This window comes from Salmo trutta, unplaced genomic scaffold, assembly GCF_901001165.1.
Source record: "Salmo trutta unplaced genomic scaffold, fSalTru1.1, whole genome shotgun sequence".
Taxonomy (NCBI): domain Eukaryota; kingdom Metazoa; phylum Chordata; class Actinopteri; order Salmoniformes; family Salmonidae; genus Salmo; species Salmo trutta.
The window spans coordinates 2,315,910-2,340,872 of NW_021823195.1; the positions used below are offsets into that span (position 1 = coordinate 2,315,910).

Consider the following 24,963-nt stretch of genomic DNA (forward strand, 5'->3'; position numbering starts at 1 on the left):
ATGCTGTGGGGGTGCTTTGCTGCAGGAGGGACTGGTGCACTTCACAAAATAGATGGCATCATGAGGGAGGAAAATTATGTGGATATATTGAAGCAACATCTCAAGACATCAGTCAGGAAGTTAAAGCTTGTTCGCAAATGGGTCTTCCAAATGGACAATGACCCAAAGTTGTGGCAAAATGGCTTAAGGACATCAAGGTATTGGAGTGGCCATCACAAAGCCCTGGCCTCAATCCTATAGAAAATCTGTGGGCAGAACTGAAAAAGTGTGTGCGAGCAAGGAGGCCTACAAACCTGACTCAGTTACACCAGCTCTGTCTGGAGGAATGGGCCAAAATTCACCCAACTTATTGTGGGAAGCTTGTGGAAGGCTACCCGAAACGTTTGACCCAAGTTAAACAATTTAAAGGCAATGCTACCAAATACTAATTGAGTGTATGTAAACTTCTGACCCACTGGGAATGTGATGAAAGAAATAAAAGCTGAAATAAATAATTCTCTACTATTATTCTGACATTTCACATTCTTAAAATAAAGTGGTGATCCTAACTGACCTAAAACAGGGAATTTTTACTAGGATTAAATGTCAGGAATTGTGAAAAACTGAGTTTAAATGTATTTGGTTAAGGTGTATGTAAACTTCTGATTTCAACTGTAAATCGACTGTTTTTAAATGTGAATCACATTTTTATTTGACAGTTTGGGAATAGCTACATTAAGACACAACACAGACAATACTTTGATGAATCCATTTTAATGGAAAATGTAAAACCCTTTTGAACTTTAATGTACAAAGCATATAACACTTGCACTTTTAAAATTACAAATTGAAGCAAAGCCATGTTTTTAAAAAATACATCAGTGAATGTATATATGTATATATTTACACAGTAACATTTTCACAATTGTTTTCTATTTAAACTTCAAAAAAATGTGAATAAATTATTTTTTTTGTGTGTAAATGTCTCTCCATTTTACAGTGAATAATTCTCAATAAAATGCTGAAGTGTATTATTCATTTAGTCTTTTACATAATACAACTTTACACAGTTTTTATACAATAGAATAGTTTGGCAGGTCATTATTTAAAAGATATGGCATGAGGACGAATTCAGCAGCGACTCCCAGAGTTCTCGGCGGCGACAGCTGAAGTCTCCTCTCACAGTAACTGTCTCAACGTAGGAAATGGCATCAGTCTCACAACTCATCATTTAGCAAAACTGTACAAGTCACATTTACAACTCCTATAAAATAAATACATCATTTTCACAGAAACAATATACAACAGTTTGAAAGACAAAAAACCCCGAACTAAACAAACAAAAGGAAAACAGGAACAAAGAGAGAACAGAAAGTTCCAGAACAGCAGTCAGACCAGATCGATTAGTAGAATCACAGTATCCTGATGCTGGGTAGTGATGCTGCTATGGACAGTATCCTGATGCTGTGGTAGTGATGCTGGGTAGTGATGCTGCTATGGACAGTATCCTGATGCTGTGGTAGTGATGCTGCTGTGGACAGTATCCTGATGCTGTGGTAGTGATGCTGTGGTAGCGATGCTGCTATGGACAGTGTCCTGATGCTGTGGTAGTGATGCTGCTATGGACAGTATCCTGATGCTGTGGTAGTGATGCTGCGATAGTGATGCTGCTAAGGACAGTATCCTGATGCTGTGGTAGTGATGCTGTGGTAGCGATGCTGCTATGGACAGTGTCCTGATGCTGTGGTAGCGATGCTGCTATGGACAGTGTCCTGATGCTGTGGTAGTGATGCTGCTATGGACAGTATCCTGATGCTGTGGTAGTGATGCTGTGGTAGTGATGCTGCTATGGACAGTATCCTGATGCTGTGGTAGTGATGCTGCTGTAGACAGTATCCTGATGCTGTGGTAGTGATGCTGTGGTAGTGATGCTGCTGTGGTCAGTATCGTGATGCTGCTGTAGTGATGCTGCTGTGGACAGTATCCTGATGCTGGGTAGTGATGCTGGTCAGTAACATGTAGTTTTAGTGTGTTGTAGTGTATTCTGCTTGGCACTCTGGGTTGATGGTGCTGTTGTGGTTAGTATCAGTGTGAATATATCTGTTCCAGGCTGAAGGAAGAGGTCTCAGAGAGGGAGGCGCCAGAGAGGGAGGCGCCAGAGAGGGAGGCGCCAGAGAGGGAGGCGCCAGAGAGGGAGGCGCCAGAGAGGGAGGCGTCAGAGGGAGGCGTCAGAGGGAGGCGTCAGAGAGGGAGGCGCCAGGGGAACTACGGGTCAGGAGTTCTCTTCTTCCTCCTTGCTGTACCTCCTCAGCGACGTCAATGCATCCTTCACAGAGTGGAACAAGATGTTCTTTACCTGGGGAGAGGACAGAGAGGAGAGGTTAAAGAGGAGGGAGAGAGAGGAGGGAGAGAGAGGAGGGAGAGAGAGGAGGGAGAGAGAGGAGGGAGAGAGAGGAGAGACGGGAGAGGGAGGAGAGAGCGGAGAGACAGTGGAAAGACGGGAGAGGAGAGAGAGGGAAGACGGGAGAGGGAGAGGAGAGACAGAGGGAAGAGGGGAGAGAGAGGAGAGAGCGGAGAGACAGTGGAAAGATGGGAGAGGGAGAGGAGAGACGGGAGAGAGCGGAGAGACAGTGGAAAGATGGGAGAGGGGGAGGAGAGACGGGAGAGAGCGGAGAGACAGTGGAAAGACGGGAGAGGGAGGAGAGACAGTGGAAAGACGGGAGAGGGAGGAGAGACAGTGGAAAGACGGGAGAGAGCGGAGAGACAGTGGAAAGACGGGATAGAGCGGAGAGACGGGAGAGAGCGGAGAGACAGTGGAAAGACGGGAGAGGGAGGAGAGACAGTGGAAAGACGGGAGAGGGAGGAGAGACAGTGGAAAGACGGGAGAGGGAGAGGAGAGACAGTGGAAAGATGGGAGAGAGAGGAGAGACAGTGGAAAGATGGGAGAGAGAGGAGAGACAGTGGAAAGACGGGAGAGAGCGGAGAGACAGTGGAAAGACGGGATAGAGCGGAGAGACGGGAGAGAGCGGAGAGACAGTGGAAAGACGGGAGAGGGAGGAGAGACTTTGCAGAAATCACTCCTCCATTTCCTGGTTGTTAAAACTAATAGTTTGTGACAAAATAAGATGGTACAATTCTCTACACTATCTACACCGCTGTGAAATATATTGGTTAACGCTTTACTAGACACCCACCCAGCGTCATAACCTGTTATATTTGTCGCTCTGGATAAGAGCGTCTGCTAAATGACTTAAATGTAAATGTTATATATCCCATATATTTACACCTGCTGTGACATATTGTGTTATGGCTGGTTATGACACCTACACAGCAAATGGGGAAACTTTACTTCATTTGGACAGACCTAGAAAGTTTGAACCTGGTCCCCTGTCCTGGTCCCCTGTCCTGGTCCACTGTACATATAACCCCTGACCTCTACAAAGTCCCCCAGACGGTTCACCAGACCCCCATATACAAGCCACCAATACAGAATGAAGGGAAGGTTCTCTGATGAACTGGCTGAAAACGGACCAGACTGTCTTGGCGTTTGACACTGTGGACCAGACTGCCTTGGTGCAGAGATTGAACTGTATTTGTGATTACTGGTCATGCTCTGGAGTGGTTTGTGAACTACTTGTCATATAGAACCCAGTGTGTTAAGGCAGATGGTTCGGATCCCGTTGAGTTGTGCTCGGGTGTTCCTCAAGGATCCATTTTAGGTCCCCTGTTTATCATCTGTATCAACAACGTTGTGAGCCATATTGAGACGGCTGATGTTCATTTTTATGTGGACGACACTGTTCTCTAGTCAAGTTTGACTTTGGCTTTTGAAAAAGCTCAAACAGCTTTTAACATCGTTCAACAGAATCTGTACGATCTGAAGCTCATTCTGAATTCCTCTTAAACTAAATGCATGGTATTTACCAATACTAAACACTCTGAAACCCATGTCATTACTACCTTGGCTAAATGCATGGTATTTACCAATACTAAACACTCTGAAAACCATGTCATTACTACCTTGGCTAAATGCATGGTATTTACCAATACTAAACACTCTGAAACCCTTGGCTAAATGCATGGTATTTACCAATACTAAACACTCTGAAACCCTTGGCTAAATGCATGGTATTTACCCATACTAAACACTCTGAAACCCTTGACTAAATGCATGGTATTTACCCATACTAAACACTCTGAAACCCTTGGCTAAATGCATGGTATTTACCCACACTAAACACTCTGAAACCCTTGGCTAAATGCATGGTATTTACCCATACTAAACACTCTGAAACCCTTGGCTAAATGCATGGTATTTACCAATACTAAACAATGAAACCCTTGGCTAAATGCATGGTATTTACCAATACTAAACACTCTGAAACCCTTGACTAAATGCATGGTATTTACCCACACTAAACACTCTGAAACCCTTGGCTAAATGCATGGTATTTACCCATACTAAACAATGAAACCCTTGGCTAAATGCATGGTATTTACCCATACTAAACACTCTGAAACCCTTGGCTAAATGCATGGTATTTACCAACACTAAACACTCAAACCCTTGGCTAAATGCATGGTATTTACCCATACTAAACACTCTGAAACCCTTGGCTAAATGCATGGTATTTACCCATACTAAACACTCTGAAACCCTTGGCTAAATGCATGGTATTTACCAATACTAAACACTCTGAAACCCTTGACTAAATGCATGGTATTTACCAATACTAAACACTCTGAAACCCTTGGCTAAATGCATGGTATTTACCAACACTAAACACTCTGAAACCCTTGGCTAAATGCATGGTATTTACCAATACTAAACACTCTGAAACCCTTGGCTAAATGCATGGTATTTACCAACACTAAACACTCTGAAACCCTTGGCTAAATGCATGGTATTTACCAATACTAAACACTCTGAAACCCTTGGCTAAATGCATGGTATTTACCCATACTAAACACTCTGAAAACCATGTCATTACTACCTTGGCTAAATGCATGGTATTTACCCATACTAAACAATGAAACCCTTGGCTAAATGCATGGTATTTACCCATACTAAACACTCTGAAACCCTTGGCTAAATGCATGGTATTTACCAACACTAAACACTCTGAAACCCTTGGCTAAATGCATGGTATTTACCCATACTAAACACTCTGAAACCCTTGGCTAAATGCATGGTATTTACCCATACTAAACACTCTGAAAACCATGTCATTACTACCTTGGCTAAATGCATGATATTTACCAATACTAAACACTCTGAAACCCTTGGCTAAATGCATGGTATTTACCCATACTAAACACTCTGAAACCCTTGGCTAAATGCATGGTATTTACCAATACTAAACACTCTGAAACCCTTGGCTAAATGATGGTATTTACCAATACTAAACACTCTGAAACCCTTGGCTAAATGCATGGTATTTACCAATACTAAACACTCTGAAACCCTTGGCTAAATGCATGGTATTTCCCCATACTAAACACTCTGAAACCCTTGGCTAAATGCATGGTATTTACCAATACTAAACACTCTGAAACCCTTGGCTAAATGATGGTATTTACCAATACTAAACACTCTGAAACCCTTGGCTAAATGCATGGTATTTACCAATACTAAACACTCTGAAACCCTTGGCTAAATGCATGGTATTTCCCCATACTAAACACTCTGAAACCCTTGGCTAAATGCATGGTATTTACCCATACTAAACACTCTGAAACCCTTGGCTAAATGCATGGTATTTACCCATACTAAACACTCTGAAACCCTTGGCTAAATGCATGGTATTTACCCATACTAAACACTCTGAAACCCTTGGCTAAATGCATGGTATTTACCCATACTAAACACTCTGAAACCCTTGGCTAAATGCATGGTATTTACCAATACTAAACACTCTGAAACCCTTGGCTAAATGCATGGTATTTACCAACACTAAACACTCTGAAACCCTTGGCTAAATGCATGGTATTTACCAACACTAAACACTCTGAAACCCTTGGCTAAATGCATGGTATTTACCCATACTAAACACTCAAACCCTTGGCTAAATGCATGGTATTTACCCATACTAAACACTGAAAACCATGGCTAAATGCATGGTATTTACCCATACTAAACACTCTGAAACCCTTGGCTAAATGCATGGTATTTACCCATACTAAACACTCTGAAACCCTTGACTAAATGCATGGTATTTACCCATACTAAACACTCTGAAACCCTTGGCTAAATGCATGGTATTTACCAATACTAAACACTCTGAAACCCTTGGCTAAATGCATGGTATTTACCAATACTAAACACTCTGAAACCCTTGGCTAAATGCATGGTATTTACCCATACTAAACACTCTGAAACCCTTGACTAAATCCATGGTATTTACCCATACTAAACACTCTGAAACCCTTGGCTAAATGCATGGTATTTACCCATACTAAACACTCTGAAACCCTTGACTAAATGCATAGTATTTACCAATACTAAACACTCTGAAACCCTTGGCATGGTATTTACCAACACTAGCAAGTCAAAACGTCCAGATATCTGGCAGTTTGGGTGGAGGAGAAATTTAGCTTCACCATAGAGAACCTTGTCTGGAAACTCCAGCTCTGTATTGAGTTTTATTACCGACACAAAGCTGGTTTCTCCTTTGCTGCCAGAAAGGAATTAATTCATTGTACTTTTCTCTCTGTTTTGGACTACGGTGATACTGTTCACACTGCCTTCAGAAAGTATTCAAACCCCTTCACTTATTATTCCACATTTTGTTGTTGTTACAGGCCTGAATTCAAAATGGATTCTCACCCATCTACACACAACACCCCATAATGTTAAAGTGAAAACATATTTTTAGGAATTTTTCCCAAAGTATTGTAAATGAAATACAGAAATATAATTTACATAAATATTCACACCCCTGAGTCAATACATTGTATTAGCACCTTTGGCAGGTATTACAGCGGAGAGTCTTTCTGGGTAATTCTCTAAGAGCTTTCCACAGCTGATTTATGCAACATTTGCCCATTATTCTTCAAGCTCTGTCTGATTAGTTGTTGTTCATTGTTAGACAACCATTTTCGGGTCTCACCGTAGATTCTTAAGTAGATTTAAGTCAAAACACTAAGTAAACAAGTCAGGAAAATTCAATGTCATCTTGGTAAGCAACTCCAGTGTAGATGTGGCCTTGTGTTTTAGGTTATTTTCCTGCTGAAAGGTGAATTCATCTCTGGTGGAAAGCAGACTGAACCAGGTTTTCCTCTAGGATTGTTCCTGTGCTTAGCTCCATTCCATTTATTTATTATCCTGGAAAAACTCCCTAGTCCTTCTCGATGACAAGCATACCCCTAACATGACGCAGCCACCACGCATGGAAATATGAAGAGTGTTACTCAGTGATGTGTTGGATTTGCCCCAAACGTAACACTTATATAAAGTGTCTGTCATTTAGGTTAGTATTGTGGAGTAACTACAATGTTGTTGATCCATCCTCAGTTTTCTCACAGCCATTAAACTCTAACTGTTTTAAAGTCACCATTGGCCTCATGGTGAAATCCCTGAGCGGTTTCCTTCCTCTCCAGCAACTGAGTTAGTAAGGACGCCTGTATCTTCGCAGTGACCGGGTGTATTGATACACCATTCATATCATTTCACCATGCTCCATAATATTCAATGTCTTCTTTACCCATCTACCAATAGGTGGCCCTTCTTCCAGAGGCATTGGAAAACCTCCCTGGTCTTTGTGGTTGAATCTGTGTTTAATATTATGAGGTATTATGGAGTATTTTGACACAAAATCTGAATGTAATCAATTTTAAATTCAGGCTGTAACACAACAAAATGTGGAATAGTCAAGGGGTGTGAATACTTTTTGAAGGCATGACAGACAGACAGACAGACAGACAGACAGACAGACAGACAGACAGACAGACAGACAGACAGACAGACAGACAGAACATTAAAAGGGCATTCTGTGATTCAAACAAAAAAGCAGTTCATTTTAAGTCCTGATATGGATGTACCAATGTCAGATTGTCACTTTAAAGGGAAACCCATTGAGATGAGTACAGGAGAGGACAGGGCTCTTCACAGCCAACCCACCTGTAGTTTATCTTCATAGTTGGGCTCTTCTCTGGAGGATCTCAGCTCCTGTGTCAGGTGGAAGGAGTGGAACACATGCTCTGGAGATACAAAATCATTTATCACCTGGACACAACTGTGGAGATTTTGCACCTGTCAGAGAGAGAGAGAGAGGGAGAGGGAGAGAAAGGAGAGAGAGCGAGAAGGGGGGAGAGAGAGAAAGAGAGAAGGGCGGACAGAAAGAGAGAAGGGGGGAGAGAGAGAGAGAGAGAGAGAGAGAGAGAGAGAGAGAGAGAGAGGAGAGAGAGAGAGAGAGAGAAAGAGAGAGAGAGAGAGAGAGAGAGAGAGAGAGAGAAGGGGGGAGAGAGAGAGAGAGAGAGAGAAGGGGGGGGAGAGAGAGAGAGAGAAGGGAGGAGAGAGAGAAGGGAGGAGAGAGGATTGAAAACATGTATCACTAGAAGGCAGTGAGTTCCAACTCCAACAGAACAGAGCAGAGCGGCAGTAGGCTCTCCTCTCCTCTGACTAGTTCAATATAACACCTACAAGGTCATCTGGACGTCTACTAGCTAGACTACTACTACACTGGTACAGCAGACTACAGGAACAAGAAGAGAGAGAGAGACAGCTAGACTACTACTACACTGGTACAGCAGACTACAGGAACAAGACGAGGAAGAGAGACAGCTAGACTACTACTACACTGGTACAGCAGACTACAGGAACAAGACGAGAGAGAGAGACAGCTAGACTACTACTACACTGGTACAGCAGACTACAGGAACAAGAAGAGAGAGAGACAGCTAGACTACTACTACACTGGTACAGCAGACTACAGGAACAAGAAGAGAGAGAGAGACAGCTAGACTACTACTACACTGGTACAGCAGACTACAGGAACAAGACGAGGGAGAGAGACAGCTAGACTACTACTACACTGGTACAGCAGACTACAGGAACAAGACGAGAGAGAGAGACAGCTAGACTACTACTACACTGGTACAGCAGACTACAGGAACAAGAAGAGAGAGAGAGACAGCTAGACTACTACTACACTGGTACAGCAGACTACAGGAACAAGAAGAGAGAGAGACAGCTAGACTACTACTACACTGGTACAGCAGACTACAGGAACAAGAAGAGAGAGAGAGACAGCTAGACTACTACTACACTGGTACAGCAGACTACAGGAACAAGAAGAGAGAGAGACAGCTAGACTACTACTACACTGGTACAGCAGACTACAGGAACAAGACGAGAGAGAGAGACAGCTAGACTACTACTACACTGGTACAGCAGACTACAGGAACAAGAAGAGAGAGAGAGACAGCTAGACTACTACTACACTGGTACAGCAGACTACAGGAACAAGACGAGGGAGAGAGACAGCTAGACTACTACTACACTGGTACAGCAGACTACAGGAACAAGAAGTGGGAGAGAGACAGAGAGAGAGATGTGTTGCTACCATGTTGTGGTCATGTTTTGTTTCTACCATGTTGTGTTGCTACCATGTTGTGGTCATGTTTTGTTGCTACCATGTTGTGGTCATGTTTTGTTTCTACCATGTTGTGTTGCTACCATGTTGTTGTCATGTGTTGCTACCATGTTGTGGTGCTACCATGTTGTTGTCATGTTGTGTTGCTACCATGTTGTTGTCATGTTGTGTTGCTACCATGTTGTTATCATGCTGTGTTGCTACCATGTTGTGTTATGTGTTGCTACCTTGCTGTGTTGTTGTCTCAGGTCTCTCTTTATGTAGTGTTGTTGTCTCAGGTCTCTCTTTATGTAGTGTTGTTGTCTCAGGTCTCTCTTTATGTAGTGTTGTTGTCTCAGGTCTCTCTTTATGTTGTGTTGTTGTCTCAGGTCTCTCTTTATGTAGTGTTGTTGTCTCAGGTCTCTCTTTATGTAGTGTTGTTGTCTCAGGTCTCTCTTTATGTAGTGTTGTTGTCTCAGGTCTCTCTTTATGTAGTGTTGTTGTCTCAGGTCTCTCTTTATGTAGCCTTCCCTGTAGCTCAGTTGGTAGAGCATGGTGTTTGCAAACACCAGGGTTGTGGGTTCGATTCCCACGGGGGGCCAGCACAGAGAAAAAAAAAAAAAAAAAAAAAAAAAAAAAAAAAAAAAAAAAAAAAAAAATGTATGAAATGTAATGTATGCTTTCACTATCTGTATGTCGCTCTGGATAAGAGCGTCTGCTAAATGACTAAAATGTAAAAATGTAAAAAAATGTGTTGTTGTCTCAGGTCTCTCTTTATGTAGTGTTGTTGTCTCAGGTCTCTCTTTATGTAGTGTTGTTGTCTCAGGTCTCTCTTTATGTAGTGTTGTTGTCTCTCTCCTAGTTAAATGTGTATTAAAGGTTCAGAGTAAATCTAACAGAGGTACCTGGTGCAGCGCCCCGGCAGGGATGAGGACAGAGTCCCCCAGGAACTGAACCACGGTCAGGCCCTGCACGTCATGCTCCTCCCACAGACGCTGGCGCAACTTCCTGCTCAGGTACCAGCCCGGCTCTCTGATTGGGTCGTGCTCCGCGGAAATCTCCGCCCCCTGCTCCTTAGCAACCTGCTGACAACACATGAAGAACACACAGCTAAGATTAGACACAGAAACTACACAGGAGAGGCTGATGGGCTGATACTGCAGACAGACAGACAGACAGACAGACAGACAGACAGACAGACAGACAGACAGACAGACAGACAGACAGACAGACAGACAGACAGACAGAACACAGAGAGAGACAGACAGAACACAGAGACAGACCAGACCACAGACAGAGAGCAGACAGACCAGAACACAGACAGACAGAGAGCAGACAGACCAGACCACAGAGAGCAGACAGACAGACAGAGAGCAGACAGACAGACCAGACCACAGACAGACAGAGAGCAGACAGACAGAGAGCAGACAGACCAGACCACAGACAGAACACAGAGACAGACCAGACTACAGACAGAGAGCAGACAGACCAGACTACAGACAGAGAGCAGACAGACCAGACTACAGACAGAGAGCAGACAGACCAGACTACAGACAGAGAGCAGACAGACCAGACTACAGACAGAAAGCAGACAGACCAGACTACAGAGAGCAGCAGATGTTATTCAGAGAAGGTGAAACCTGCGTCAGATTAAATATTAGATGTTTCTATATTCAACCCTGGGAGCTCTGTCATGAAACCTGATGAAGGACATCAGTAGAACAGACAGTCAACACCACAGGCTGGGAACTAAAGAGATGCCCTGATGCTATGCTGCAGGACAGGACCAGGACAGATTCAGGACAGGACCAGGTCAGATTCAGGACAGGACCAGGTCAGATTCAGGACAGGACCAGGTCAGATTCAGGACATCAGTAGAACAGACAGTCAACACCACAGGCTGGGAACTAATGAGATGCCCTGATGCTATGCTGCAGGACAGGACCAGGACAGATTCAGGACATCAGTAGAACAGACAGTAAACACCACAGGTAATAGCTGGGAACTAATGAGATGCCCTGATGCTATGCTGCAGGACAGGACCAGGTCAGATTCAGGACAGGACCGGGTCAGATTCAGATTCAGGACCGGGTCAGATTCAGGACAGGACCGGGTCAGATTCAGGACCGGACCGGGTCAGATTCAGGACCGGACCGGGTCAGATTCAGGACCGGACCGGGTCAGATTCAGGACAGGACCGGGTCAGATTCAGGACAGGACCAGGTCAGATTCAGGACCAGGTCAGATTCAGGTCAGGACCAGATCAGATTCAAGACAGGACCAGGTCAGATTCAGGTCAGGACCAGGTCAGATTCAGGACCAGGTCAGATTCAGGACCGGACCAGGTCAGATTCAGACAGGACCAGGTCAGATTCAGACAGGACCAGGTAAGATTCAGGTCAGGACCAGGTCAGATTCAGGACCGGACCAGGTCAGATTCAGAACCAGGTCAGAATCAGGACAGGACCGGGTCAGATTCAGGACAGGACCGGGTCAGATTCAGGACAGGACCGGGTCAGATTCAGGACAGGACCAGGACAGGACCAGGTCAGATTCAGGACAGGACCAGGTCAGATTCAGGTCAGATTCAGGACAGGACCAGGTCAGATTCAGGACAGGACCAGGTCAGATTCAGGACATCAGTGACGTTCCTCAGTAAACCAGACAGAGACAAGGCTGCAGGAGGATGAGAGCCCCACCTGGCCAGCCTCCATCCACAGAACAACAACACACAGATCAGTCAGGCTGGGCTGCTGTGTCCCATAGTAAAACTACTCCCTCTGAATGACTAATGGGTTTTATAAGGGCATCTAGAGAGGAGAGAGGAGGAGGGGAGAGAGAGGGAGAGGAGGAGGTGAGAGAGGGGAGAGAGAGGAGGAGGGGAGAGAGAGGAGGAGGGGATAGAGAGGAGGGGAGAGAGGAGGAGGGGAGAGAGAGGAGGAGAGAGGAGGAGAGAGGAGAGAGAGAGAGAGGAGGGGAGGAGAGAGAGAGAGAGGAGGGGAGGAGAGAGAGAAAGAGGAGGGGAGGAGAGAGGAGGAGGGTAGAGAGAGGAGGAGGGGAGAGAGAGGAGGGGAGGAGAAGAGGAGAGAGGAGGAGGGGAGAGAGGAGGAGGGGAGAGAGAGGAGGAGGGGAGAGAGAGGAGGGGAGGAGGAGGGGAGAGAGGAGGGGAGAGAGAGGAGGGGAGGAGAAGAGGAGAGAGGAGGAGGGAGAGAGAGGAGGAGGGGAGAGAGAGGAGGAGAGGAGGAGGGGAAAGAGAGGAGGAGGGGAGAGAGAGGAGGGGAGAGAGAGGAGGAGAGGAGGAGGGGAGAGAGAGAGAACCAGAGAGAGAGAGAGAACCAGAGAGAGAGAGAACCAGAGAGAGAGGAGGAGAGGAGGAGGGGAGAGAGAGGGAACCAGAGAGAGAGAGAGAACCAGAGAGAGAGGAGGAGAGGAGGAGGGGAGAGAGGGAACCAGAGAGAGGAGGGGAGGAGGAGGGGAGAGAGAGGAGGGGAGGAGGAGGGGAGAGAGAGGAGGAGGGGAGAGAGAGGGGAGAGAGAGAGGGAACCAGAGACGTGATGCTTGTCATTCAGGCCAAAGAGTTCACACCAGAGAATCTTCATGTGCCTTTTACTGAGGAGTGGCTTCAGTCTGGCCACTCTACCATAAAGGCCTGATTGGTGGAGTGCTGCAGAGATGGTTGTCCTTCTGGAAGGTTCTCCCATCTTCACAGAGGAACTCTGGAGCTCTGTCAGAGTGACCATCGGGTTCTTGGTCACCTCCCTGACCAAGGCCTTTCTCCCCCGATTGCTCAGTTTGGTCGGGCGTCCAGCTCTAGGAAGAGTCTTGGTGATTCTGAACTTCTTCCATTTAAGAATGATGGAGGACAATATGTTCTTGGGGACCTTCAATGCTGGGGAAGGGTACCATGTTGTGGTACCCTTCCCCAGATCTGTGCCTCAACATAATCCCGTCTCGGAGCTCTACAGACAATTCCTTCGACCTCATGGCTTGGTTTTTGCTCTGACATGTACTGTCAACTGTGGGACCTTTATATAGACAGGTGTGCCTTTCTAAATCATGTCCAATCAATTGAATTTACCACATGTGGACTCCGATCAAGTTGTAGAAACATCTCAAGGATGATCAATGGAAACAGGATGGACCTGAGCTTAATTTCGAGTCTCATAGCAAAGGGTCTGAATGTTATGTAGATGGGATAATTCTGTTTTTATTTTTGGTAGATTTGCTTTGATGAGGAAAAGGATTCCTTTGGTCTGTGTAGGAGTGGGACTGTGGGAAAAGGATTCCTTTGGTCTGTTTAGGAGTGGGACTGTGGGAAAAGGATTCCTTTGGTCTGTTTAGGAGTGGGACTGTGGGAAAAGGATTCCTTTGGTCTGTGTAGGAGTGGGACTGTGGGAAAAGGATTCCTTTGGTCTGTGTAGGAGTGGGACTGTGGGAAAAGGATTCCTTTGGTCTGTGTAGGAGTGGGACTGTGGGAAAAGGATTCCTTTGGTCTGTGTAGGAGTGGGACTGTGGGAAAAGGATTCCTTTGGTCTGTTTAGGAGTGGGACTGTGGGAAAAGGATTCCTTTGGTCTGTTTAGGAGTGGGACTGTGGGAAAAGGATTCCTTTGGTCTGTTTAGGAGTGGGACTGTGGGAAAAGGATTCCTTTGGTCTGTTTAGGAGTGGGACTGTGGGAAAAGGATTCCTTTGGTCTGTGTAGGAGTGAGACTGTGGGAAAAGGATTCCTTTGGTCTGTTTAGGAGTGGGACTGTGGGAAAAGGATTCCTTTGGTCTGTGTAGGAGTGGGACTGTGGGAAAAGGATTCCTTTGGCCTGTTTAGGAGTGGGACTGTGGGAAAAGTCAAGGGGTCTGAATACTTTCTGAATGCACTAAATGTATGTTTATTTATTTTCCCTTTTGAACTTTAGCTATTTGCACATATTGACAGAGGAGAGACAGGGGGAGAGATAGGAGAGATAGGGAGAGAGAGATAGGAGAGAGAGAGAGAGAGAGATAGGAGAGAGAGGGAGAGAGAGATAGGAGAGAGAGGGAGAGAGAGATAGGAGAGAGATAGGAGAGAGAGATAGGAGAGAGATAGGAGAGAGAGATAGGAGAGAGAGGGAGAGAGAGGGAGAGAGAGATAGGAGAGAGATAGGAGAGAGGGAGAGAGAGAGAGAGAGAGACATAGGAGAGAGAGAGAGAGGGGGAGAGGGGGAGAGATAGGAGAGAGGGGGAGAGAGGGAGAGAGGGGGAGAGGGGGAGAGGGGGAGAGAGATAGGAGAGAGAGATAGGAGAGCCAGACAGACAGAGAGCCAGACAGACAGAGAGCCAGACAGAGAGCCAGACAGACAGAGAGCCAGACAGACAGACAGACAGACAGAGAGCCAGACAGACAGACAGAGAGCCAGACAGACAGAGATTAAAGTGAAAATAACCTTGTGCAGAAACTCTTTAATTTTCTCCACATCTCTGCTAATGTAGATGTGCCACAACGCTCCAGGCGTCTCGCTGGAATCCTTCAACCTCTTCTTCACGCTGTCGTCCAAGTCTTCCTCCTCAAGCCTCTTCAACACTCCTGCAACACAAACACAGTGGGAGGTCAAATGTGCCACCACACATCTCAGAGTCAGCTGTATACTGACAACACAGCGAAGCAGGGCTCTCTGGCACCGCCATCAACATCCCTTTAAAGAGAGACCTTTAAAATGAACAGTGATGAGGAGAGAGACTGTCTGTCTAATGAATAGTGATGAGGAGAGAGACTGAGTCTGTCTGTCTAATGAATAGTGATGAGGAGAGAGACTGAGACTGTCTGTCTAATGAACAGTGATGAGGAGAGAGACTGAGACTGTCTGTCTGTCTAATGAACAGTGATGAGGAGAGAGACTGAGACTGTCTGTCTAATGAATAGTGATGAGGAGAGAGACTGTCTGTCTAATGAATAGTGATGAGGAGAGAGACTGTCTGTCTAATGAATAGTGATGAGGAGAGAGACTGAGACTGTCTGTCTAATGAACAGTGATGAGGAGAGAGACTGAGACTGTCTGTCTGTCTAATGAACAGTGATGAGGAGAGAGACTGTCTGTCTGATGAACAGTGATGAGGAGAGAGACTGAGACTGTCTGTCTGTCTAATGAATAGTGATGAGGAGAGAGACTGTCTGTCTGTCTGATGAATAGTGATGAGGAGAGAGACAGACTGTCTAATGAATAGTGATGAGGAGAGAGACTGTCTGTCTAATGAACAGTGATGAGGAGAGAGACTGTCTGTCTAATGAACAGTGATGAGGAGAGAGACTGTCTGTCTAATGAACAGTGATGAGGAGAGAGACTGTCTGTCTAATGAATAGTGATGAGGAGAGAGACTGAGACTGTCTGTCTAATGAACAGTGATGAGGAGAGAGACTGAGAGTGTCTGTCTAATGAATAGTGATGAGGAGAGAGACAGACTGTCTAATGAACAGTGATGAGGAGAGAGACTGAGTCTGTCTAATGAATAGTGATGAGGAGAGAGACTGTCTGTCTAATGAACAGTGATGAGGAGAGAGACTGTCTGTCTAATGAACAGTGATGAGGAGAGAGACTGTCTGTCTGTCTAATGAACAGTGATGAGGAGAGAGACTGTCTGTCTAATGAACAGTGATGAGGAGAGAGACTGGTTGGTTATCTATTGACTATACAGAGCACAGCCCAGGGTTGGTTATCTATTGACTATACAGAGCACAGCCCAGGGTTGGTTATCTATTGACTATACAGAGCACAGCCCAGGGTTGGTTATCTATTGACTATACAGAGCACAGCCCAGGGTTGGTTATCTATTGACTATACAGAGCACAGCCCAGGGTTGGTTATCTATTGACTATATAGAGCACAGCCCAGGGTTGGTTATCTATTGACTATATAGAGCACAGCCCAGGGTTGGTTATCTATTGACTATATAGAGCACAGCCCAGGGTTGGTTATCTATTGACTATACAGAGCACAGCCCAGGGTTGGTTATCTATTGACCATATAGAGCACAGCCCAGGGTTGGTTATCTATTGACTATACAGAGCACAGCCCAGGGTTGGTTATCTATTGACTATATAGAGCACAGCCCAGGGTTGGTTATCTATTGACTATATAGAGCACAGCCCAGGGTTGGTTATCTATTGACTATACAGAGCACAGCCCAGGGTTGGTTATCTATTGACCATATAGAGCACAGCCCAGGGTTGGTTATCTATTGACTATACAGAGCACAGCCCAGGGTTGGTTATCTATTGACTATATAGAGCACAGCCCAGGGTTGGTTATCTATTGACTATACAGAGCACAGCCCAGGGTTGGTTATCTATTGACTATATAGAGCACAGCCCAGGGTCCAGGGTTGGTTAGTTTCTTACCCGTCTTGGACAGGACTCCGTTCCCCTTGGCCACTCCTACGTACACCAGGACAGAGACGATGTCAGAGACCTCCATGTGGAGGTTAGCTGTCCCGAAGTCCTGCTCCTGAGACGCTGCCACTCCTACAGGGAGAGAGGAGAAAGCTTCAGCATGTCGTTGAAGGGTATTCAAGGCTTCCGGAGATAATCTGAGCTCTATTAGTAGACGTGGAAATCAAGACTAAACTAGATGTCTTGTTTTTCATTTTAAACTCCAGTGTTCATGTTCCATTTCTGCTTCGTTATGTTTCAATGAAACACATATTGATGGTAAAGCATTGACAGTGACCTGAGGCCCGTTCAGTGACCTGAGGCCCGTTCAGTGACCTGAGGCCCGTTCAGTGACCTGAGGCCCGTTCAGTGACCTGAGGCCCGTTCAGTGACCTGAGGCCCGTTCAGTGACCTGAGGCCCGTTCAGTGACCTGAGGCCCGTTCAGTGACCTGAGGCCCGTTCAGTGACCTGAGGCCCGTTCAGTGACCTGAGGCCCGTTCAGTGACCTGAGGCCTGTTCAGTGACCTGAGGCCCGTTCAGACAGTGACCTGAGGCCCGTTCAGACAGTGACCTGAGGCCTGTTCAGTGACCTGAGGCCGGTTAATTATCAGTGACCTGAGGCCCGTTCATTGACAGTGACCTGAGGCCTGTTCAGTGACCTGAGGCCTGTTCAGTGACCTGAGGCCCGTTCAGTGACCTGAGGCCCGTTCAGTGACCTGAGGCCCGTTCAGTGACCTGAGGCCCGTTCAGTGACCTGAGGCCCGTTCAGTGACCTGAGGCCCGTTCAGTGACCTGAGGCCCGTTCAGACAGTGACCTGAGGCCCGTTCAGACAGTGACCTGAGGCCTGTTCAGTGACCTGAGGCCGGTTAATTATCAGTGACCTGAGGCCCGTTCATTGACAGTGACCTGAGGCCTGTTCAGTGACCTGAGGCCCGTTCAGTGACCTGAGGCCCGTTCAGTGACCTGAGGCCCGTTCAGTGACCTGAGGCCCGTTCAGTGACCTGAGGCCTGTTCAGTGACCTGAGGCCTGTTCAGTGACCTGAGGCCCGTTCAGACAGTGACCTGAGGCCCGTTCAGACAGTGACCTGAGGCCTGTTCAGTGACCTGAGGCCGGTTAATTATCAGTGACCTGAGGCCCGTTCATTGACAGTGACCTGAGGCCCGTTCAGTGACCTGAGGCCCGTTCACTGACAGTGACCTGAGGCCCGTTCAGTGACCTGAGGCCTGTTCAGTGACCTGAGGCCTGTTCAGTGACCTGAGGCCCGTTCAGTGACCTGAGGCCCGTTCAGTGACCTGAGGCCTGTTCAGTGACCTGAGGCCCGTTCATTTAGGCCTGGTGGATGTTAAATTAATGCTCGTACCATAAGCACAGCAGAGGCGGGGTCCGAGGTCTGGGCGTACGAAGAAGCTGGGTAGATGAGAGGCCAGGTTCAGGTTCCCTTCAGGGTCACAATACTCAGGCAGTGGTAGATTCCTCATCAGGTCATCATACCTATATATATATATACACACACACACACACACACACACACACACACACACACACAGAGAGAGACAGAGAGAGACAGAGAGAGACAGAGTGTTATATAGCTGGATCTACTAGACAGTGTATTATATAGCTGGATCTACTGGACAGTGTTATATAGCTGGATCTACTAGACAGTGTTATATAGCTGGATCTACTAGACAGTGTTATATAGCTGGATCTACTAGACAGTGTTATATAGCTGGATCTACTAGACAGTGTTATATAGCTGGATCTACTAGACAGTGTTATATAGCTGGATCTACTAGACAGTGTTATATAGCTGGATCTACTGGACAGTGTTATATAGCTGGATCTACTAGACAGTGTTATATAGCTGGATCTACTAGACAGTGTTATATAGCTGGATCTACTAGACAGTGTTATATAGCTGGATCTACTGGACAGTGTTATATAGCTGGATCTACTAGACAGTGTTATATAGCTGGATCTACTAGACAGTGTATTATATAGCTGGATCTACTGGACAGTGTTATATAGCTGGATCTACTAGACAGTGTTATATAGCTGGATCTACTAGACAGTGTTATATAGCTGGATCTACTAGACAGTGTTATATAGCTGGATCTACTAGACAGTGTTATGTAGCTGGATCTACTAGACAGTGTTATATAGCTGGATCTACTAGACAGTGTTATATAGCTGGATCTACTGGACAGTGTTATATAGCTGGATCTACTAGACAGTGTTATATAGCTGGATCTACTGGACAGTGTTATATAGCTGGATCTACTAGACAGTGTTATATAGCTGGACCTACTAGACAGTGTTATATAGCTGGATCTACTGGATCTACTAGACAGTGTTATATAGCTGGATCTACTAGACAGTGTTATATAGCTGGATCTACTAGACAGTGTTATATAGCTGGATCTACTAGACAGTGTTATATAGCTGGATCTACTAGACAGTGTTATATAGCTGGATCTACTAGACAGTGTTATATAGCTGGATCTACTAGACAGTGTTATATAGCTGGATCTACTGGACAGTGTTATATAGCTGGATCTACTAGACAGTGTTATATAGCTGGATCTACTAGACAGTGTTATATAGCTGGATCTACTGGACAGTGTTATATAGCTGGATCTACTGGACAGTGTTATATAGCTGGATCTACTGGACAGTGTTATATAGCTGGATCTACTGGACAGTGTTATATAGCTGGATCTACTGGACAGTGTTATATAGCTGGATCTACTAGACAGTGTTATATAGCTGGATCTACTAGACAGTGTCGTGTCTTTGGCTATGCCGGATTAAGTGATATGACATGCTAACTTATAAAATGATTTCTCTGTAAATAATATTACCTGATTAAGCTAATCATGTAAATGTAATTAACTAGAAAGTCGGGGCACCACAGAAGAACGTTTATAGAGCTGTTATCTTCTGAATAAACTCTTCAAATACTTAGTAATATTTTACATCGATAGCAGTCAATATTAACCCGTATATTATTTTCAGTCTCATCATGAAAGTTGTAAATTCTTGGTTATCTGCACGAACCCAGTCTTTACTAAAATCATCCATACATCAATTGTCTTAAAATCATTTATTTACTACACTAAGTAATTAACAGAAAACATACAAACAGTAATTATCGTCACACAGGATTGGTATAGTAATGTGCCCTACTGGCTAACAAGCATGGCTGGTCTGTTAGACAATGGGTCATAAAACGGTAAGCTGAGAAGTTACACAGAGTTCATTAATATTAACAATTGACAATTGAAGGCTCACTCATTCGGGAACAATTGCAATCAATATATATTTACGCTCATGTGTCGTCGGGATTCTTGTTGGAGAGTTTTGTTCTGATGGAGAGTTTGTCAGCGTTCTCTCTCTCTCTCTCGGTTAGAATGGATCTTTTAGAGCGACATTCATTAATGTCGTCATAGAATGGATGTGGTTGGTCTTCGCGTTCGATGATATAATTTACTTAGCTGCAGACTAATAATTAATATCAAAGACTTGTTCTTATTCTGTCGATATCGATAGTCTAAAAGTTAACCACGTGGTATGGTTCACTTTCAGTAGAGTACTTGGCTGGTCAAACCTATGGGCCAAACTCACAATGGAGTGGAGGCCTGGTCTGTAGAAATGTAAATCAGGGGGTGTTTTATAGTGCCCATAGAACAGGCTTGTCAAATGACGCCTGGTCCTGTATGTGTCCCTGGGGGCGTGCCTATGACTGAGTTCGACTTGGTTACAGGAATACAATTCTATCACATTAACATCAGTACATAGCATCTCAATGTATTACAAATAGCTTTATCCTTATTAATACATTTTATACAACCATTATGATACCAGTCGCATCGCTGAGGCTATCATGTAGACCGTTTTAGGGTAATATGGCTATATTGTCTCTTCTGAGTATCACAAAATGGTACCAAGCGGACCAGTTCGTAGCTGGATTCTTCACCAATCTTCCATATCCTCTCCAGAACACACATGTCGCTCGGTTCTCCAATTCTATGACTTGGAAGAATTTCCTTTGTCTCTCTATGAAACATGTTGTAGTAGATTCTCCTCTTGGAATTTTTACAACCCTGGGTTGGGGGGAAGGTAGGTTGGGTGATGGTACAAAGGGGAGGGGGTCAACTGTCCTTCCTGTACCCAAAGAGGCCAACGTCATGACAACAGTTTATATAGCTGGATCTACTAGACAGTGTTATATAGCTGGATCTACTAGACAGTGTTATATAGCTGGATCTACTGGACAGTGTTATATAGCTGGATCTACTAGACAGTGTTATATAGCTGGATCTACTAGACAGTGTTATATAGCTGGATCTACTAGACAGTGTTATATAGCTGGATCTACTAGACAGTGTTATATAGCTGGATCTACTAGACAGTGTTATATAGCTGGATCTACTGGACAGTGTTATATAGCTGGATCTACTGGACAGTGTTATATAGCTGGATCTATTGGACCTACTAGACAGTGTTATATAGCTGGATCTACTAGACAGTGTTTTATAGCTGGATCTACTAGACAGTGTTATATAGCTGGATCTATTGGACCTACTAGACAGTGTTATATAGCTGGATCTACTAGACAGTGTTTTATAGCTGGATCTACTAGACAGTGTTTTATAGCTGGATCTACTAGACAGTGTTATATAGCTGGATCTATTGGACCTACTAGACAGTGTTATATAGCTGGATCTACTAGACAGTGTTATATAGCTGGATCTACTAGACAGTGTTATATAGCTGGATCTACTGGACAGTGTTATATAGCTGGATCTACTGGACAGTGTTATATAGCTGGATCTATTGGACCTACTAGACAGTGTTATATAGCTGGATCTACTAGACAGTGTTATATAGCTGGATCTACTAGACAGTGTTATATAGCTGGATCTACTAGACAGTGTTATATAGCTGGATCTACTAGACAGTGTTATATAGCTGGATCTACTAGACAGTGTTATATAGCTGGACCTACTAGACAGTGTTATATAGCTGGATCTACTAGACAGTGTTATATAGCTGGATCTACTAGACAGTATTATATAGCTGGATCTACTAGACAGTATTATATAGCTGGATCTACTAGACAGTGTTATATAGCTGGATCTACTAGACAGTGTTATATAGCTGGATCTACTAGACAGTGTTATATAGCTGGATCTACTGGACAGTGTTATATAGCTGGATCTACTAGACAGTGTTATATAGCTGGATCTACTAGACAGTGTTATATAGCTGGATCTACTAGACAGTGTTATATAGCTGGATCTACTAGACAGTGTTATATAGCTGGATCTACTGGACAGTGTTATATAGCTGGATCTACTGGACAGTGTTATATAGCTGGATCTATTGGACCTACTAGACAGTGTTATATAGCTGGATCTACTAGACAGTGTTTTATAGCTGGATCTACTAGACAGTGTTTTATAGCTGGATCTACTAGACAGTGTTATATAGCTGGATCTATTGGACCTACTAGACAGTGTTATATAGCTGGATCTACTAGACAGTGTTTTATAGCTGGATCTACTAGACAGTGTTATATAGCTGGATCTATTGGACCTACTAGACAGTGTTATAATAGCTGGATCTACTAGACCAGTGTTATATAGCTGGATCTACTAGACAGTGTTATATAGCTGGATCTACTGGACAGTGTTATATAGCTGGATCTACTGGACAGTGTTATATAGCTGATCTATTGGACCTACTAGACAGTGTTATATAGCTGGATCTACTAGACAGTGTTATATAGCTGGATCTACTAGACAGTGTTATATAGCTGGATCTACTAGACAGTGTTATATAGCTGGATCTACTAGACAGTGTTATATAGCTGGATCTACTAGACAGTGTTATATAGCTGGATCTACTAGACAGTGTTATATAGCTGGACCTACTAGACAGTGTTATATAGCTGGATCTACTAGACAGTGTTATATAGCTGGATCTACTAGACAGTGTTATATAGCTGGATCTACTAGACAGTATTATATAGCTGGATCTACTAGACAGTGTTATATAGCTGGATCTACTAGACAGTGTTATGTAGCTGGATCTACTAGACAGTGTTATGTAGCTGGATCTACTGGATCTACTAGACAGTGTTATATAGCTGGACCTACTAGACAGTGTTATATAGCTGGACCTACTAGACAGTGTTATATAGCTGGATCTACTAGACAGTGTTATATAGCTGGATCTACTAGACAGTGTTATATAGCTGGATCTACTGGACAGTGTTATATAGCTGGATCTACTAGACAGTGTTATATAGCTGGATCTACTAGACAGTGTTATATAGCTGGATCTACTAGACAGTATTATATAGCTGGATCTACTAGACAGTGTTATATAGCTGGATCTACTAGACAGTGTTATATAGCTGGATCTACTGGACAGTGTTATATAGCTGGATCTACTAGACAGTGTTATATAGCTGGATCTACTAGACAGTGTTATATAGCTGGATCTACTAGACAGTGTTATATAGCTGGATCTACTAGACAGTGTTATATAGCTGGATCTACTGGACAGTGTTATATAGCTGGATCTACTGGACAGTGTTATATAGCTGGATCTATTGGACCTACTAGACAGTGTTATATAGCTGGATCTACTAGACAGTGTTTTATAGCTGGATCTACTAGACAGTGTTTTATAGCTGGATCTACTAGACAGTGTTATATAGCTGGATCTATTGGACCTACTAGACAGTGTTATATAGCTGGATCTACTAGACAGTGTTTTATAGCTGGATCTACTAGACAGTGTTATATAGCTGGATCTATTGGACCTACTAGACAGTGTTATATAGCTGGATCTACTAGACAGTGTTATATAGCTGGATCTACTAGACAGTGTTATATAGCTGGATCTACTGGACAGTGTTATATAGCTGGATCTACTGGACAGTGTTATATAGCTGGATCTATTGGACCTACTAGACAGTGTTATATAGCTGGATCTACTAGACAGTGTTATATAGCTGGATCTACTAGACAGTGTTATATAGCTGGATCTACTAGACAGTGTTATATAGCTGGATCTACTAGACAGTGTTATATAGCTGGACCTACTAGACAGTGTTATATAGCTGGATCTACTAGACAGTGTTATATAGCTGGATCTACTAGACAGTGTTATATAGCTGGATCTACTAGACAGTATTATATAGCTGGATCTACTAGACAGTGTTATATAGCTGGATCTACTAGACAGTGTTATATAGCTGGATCTACTAGACAGTGTTATGTAGCTGGATCTACTGGATCTACTAGACAGTGTTATATAGCTGGACCTACTAGACAGTGTTATATAGCTGGACCTACTAGACAGTGTTATATAGCTGGATCTACTAGACAGTGTTATATAGCTGGATCTACTAGACAGTGTTATATAGCTGGATCTACTAGACAGTGTTATATAGCTGGATCTACTGGACAGTGTTATATAGCTGGATCTACTAGACAGTGTTATATAGCTGGATCTACTAGACAGTGTTATATAGCTGGACCTACTAGACAGTGTTATATAGCTGGATCTACTAGACAGTGTTATATAGCTGGATCTACTAGACAGTGTTATATAGCTGGATCTACTGGATCTACTAGACAGTGTTATATAGCTGGATCTACTGGACAGTGTTATATAGCTGGATCTACTAGACAGTGTTATATAGCTGGATCTACTAGACAGTGTTATATAGCTGGATCTACTGGATCTACTAGACAGTGTTATATAGCTGGATCTACTGGACAGTGTTATATAGCTGGATCTACTGGACAGTGTTATATAGCTGGATCTACTAGACTGTTATATAGCTGGATCTACTGGACAGTGTTATATAGCTGGATCTATTGGACCTACTAGACAGTGTTATATAGCTGGATCTACTAGACAGTGTTATATAGCTGGATCTACTAGACAGTGTTATATAGCTGGATCTACTAGACAGTGTTATATAGCTGGATCTACTGGA

The 24,963-nt window shown here is 44.2% G+C and overlaps 1 protein-coding gene and 1 long non-coding RNA gene across 17 annotated transcripts in view; both read right to left on the minus strand.

Moving 5' to 3' along the window:
- Positions 1 to 734: 734 nt before the first annotated feature.
- Positions 735 to 24,963, minus strand: part of LOC115189542 (probable JmjC domain-containing histone demethylation protein 2C) — a 191,190-nt gene continuing 166,961 nt past the window's right edge. For 14 of the 16 annotated variants that reach the window (XM_029748158.1, XM_029748159.1, XM_029748154.1 and 11 more), the window contains 6 exons: positions 18,310 to 18,440; positions 16,917 to 17,039; positions 14,968 to 15,107; positions 10,457 to 10,636; positions 8,099 to 8,230; positions 735 to 2,335 (listed from right to left, as the gene is read on the minus strand). In XM_029748158.1, coding sequence (XP_029604018.1) covers positions 2,252 to 2,335; positions 8,099 to 8,230; positions 10,457 to 10,636; positions 14,968 to 15,107; positions 16,917 to 17,039; positions 18,310 to 18,440 — 790 coding nt within the window. In that variant the 3' untranslated portion in view covers positions 735 to 2,251. The remainder of the gene's footprint in view (positions 2,336 to 8,098; positions 8,231 to 10,456; positions 10,637 to 14,967; positions 15,108 to 16,916; positions 17,040 to 18,309; positions 18,441 to 24,963) is intronic. The other 2 variants (XM_029748152.1, XM_029748166.1) reach the window with 1 other exon arrangement.
- Positions 4,277 to 5,080, minus strand: LOC115189558 (uncharacterized). Its single transcript, XR_003876946.1, has 2 exons — positions 4,974 to 5,080; positions 4,277 to 4,411 (listed from the first exon to the last, which is right to left on the minus strand). It is a non-coding gene; the product is annotated as an uncharacterized LOC115189558 (long non-coding RNA).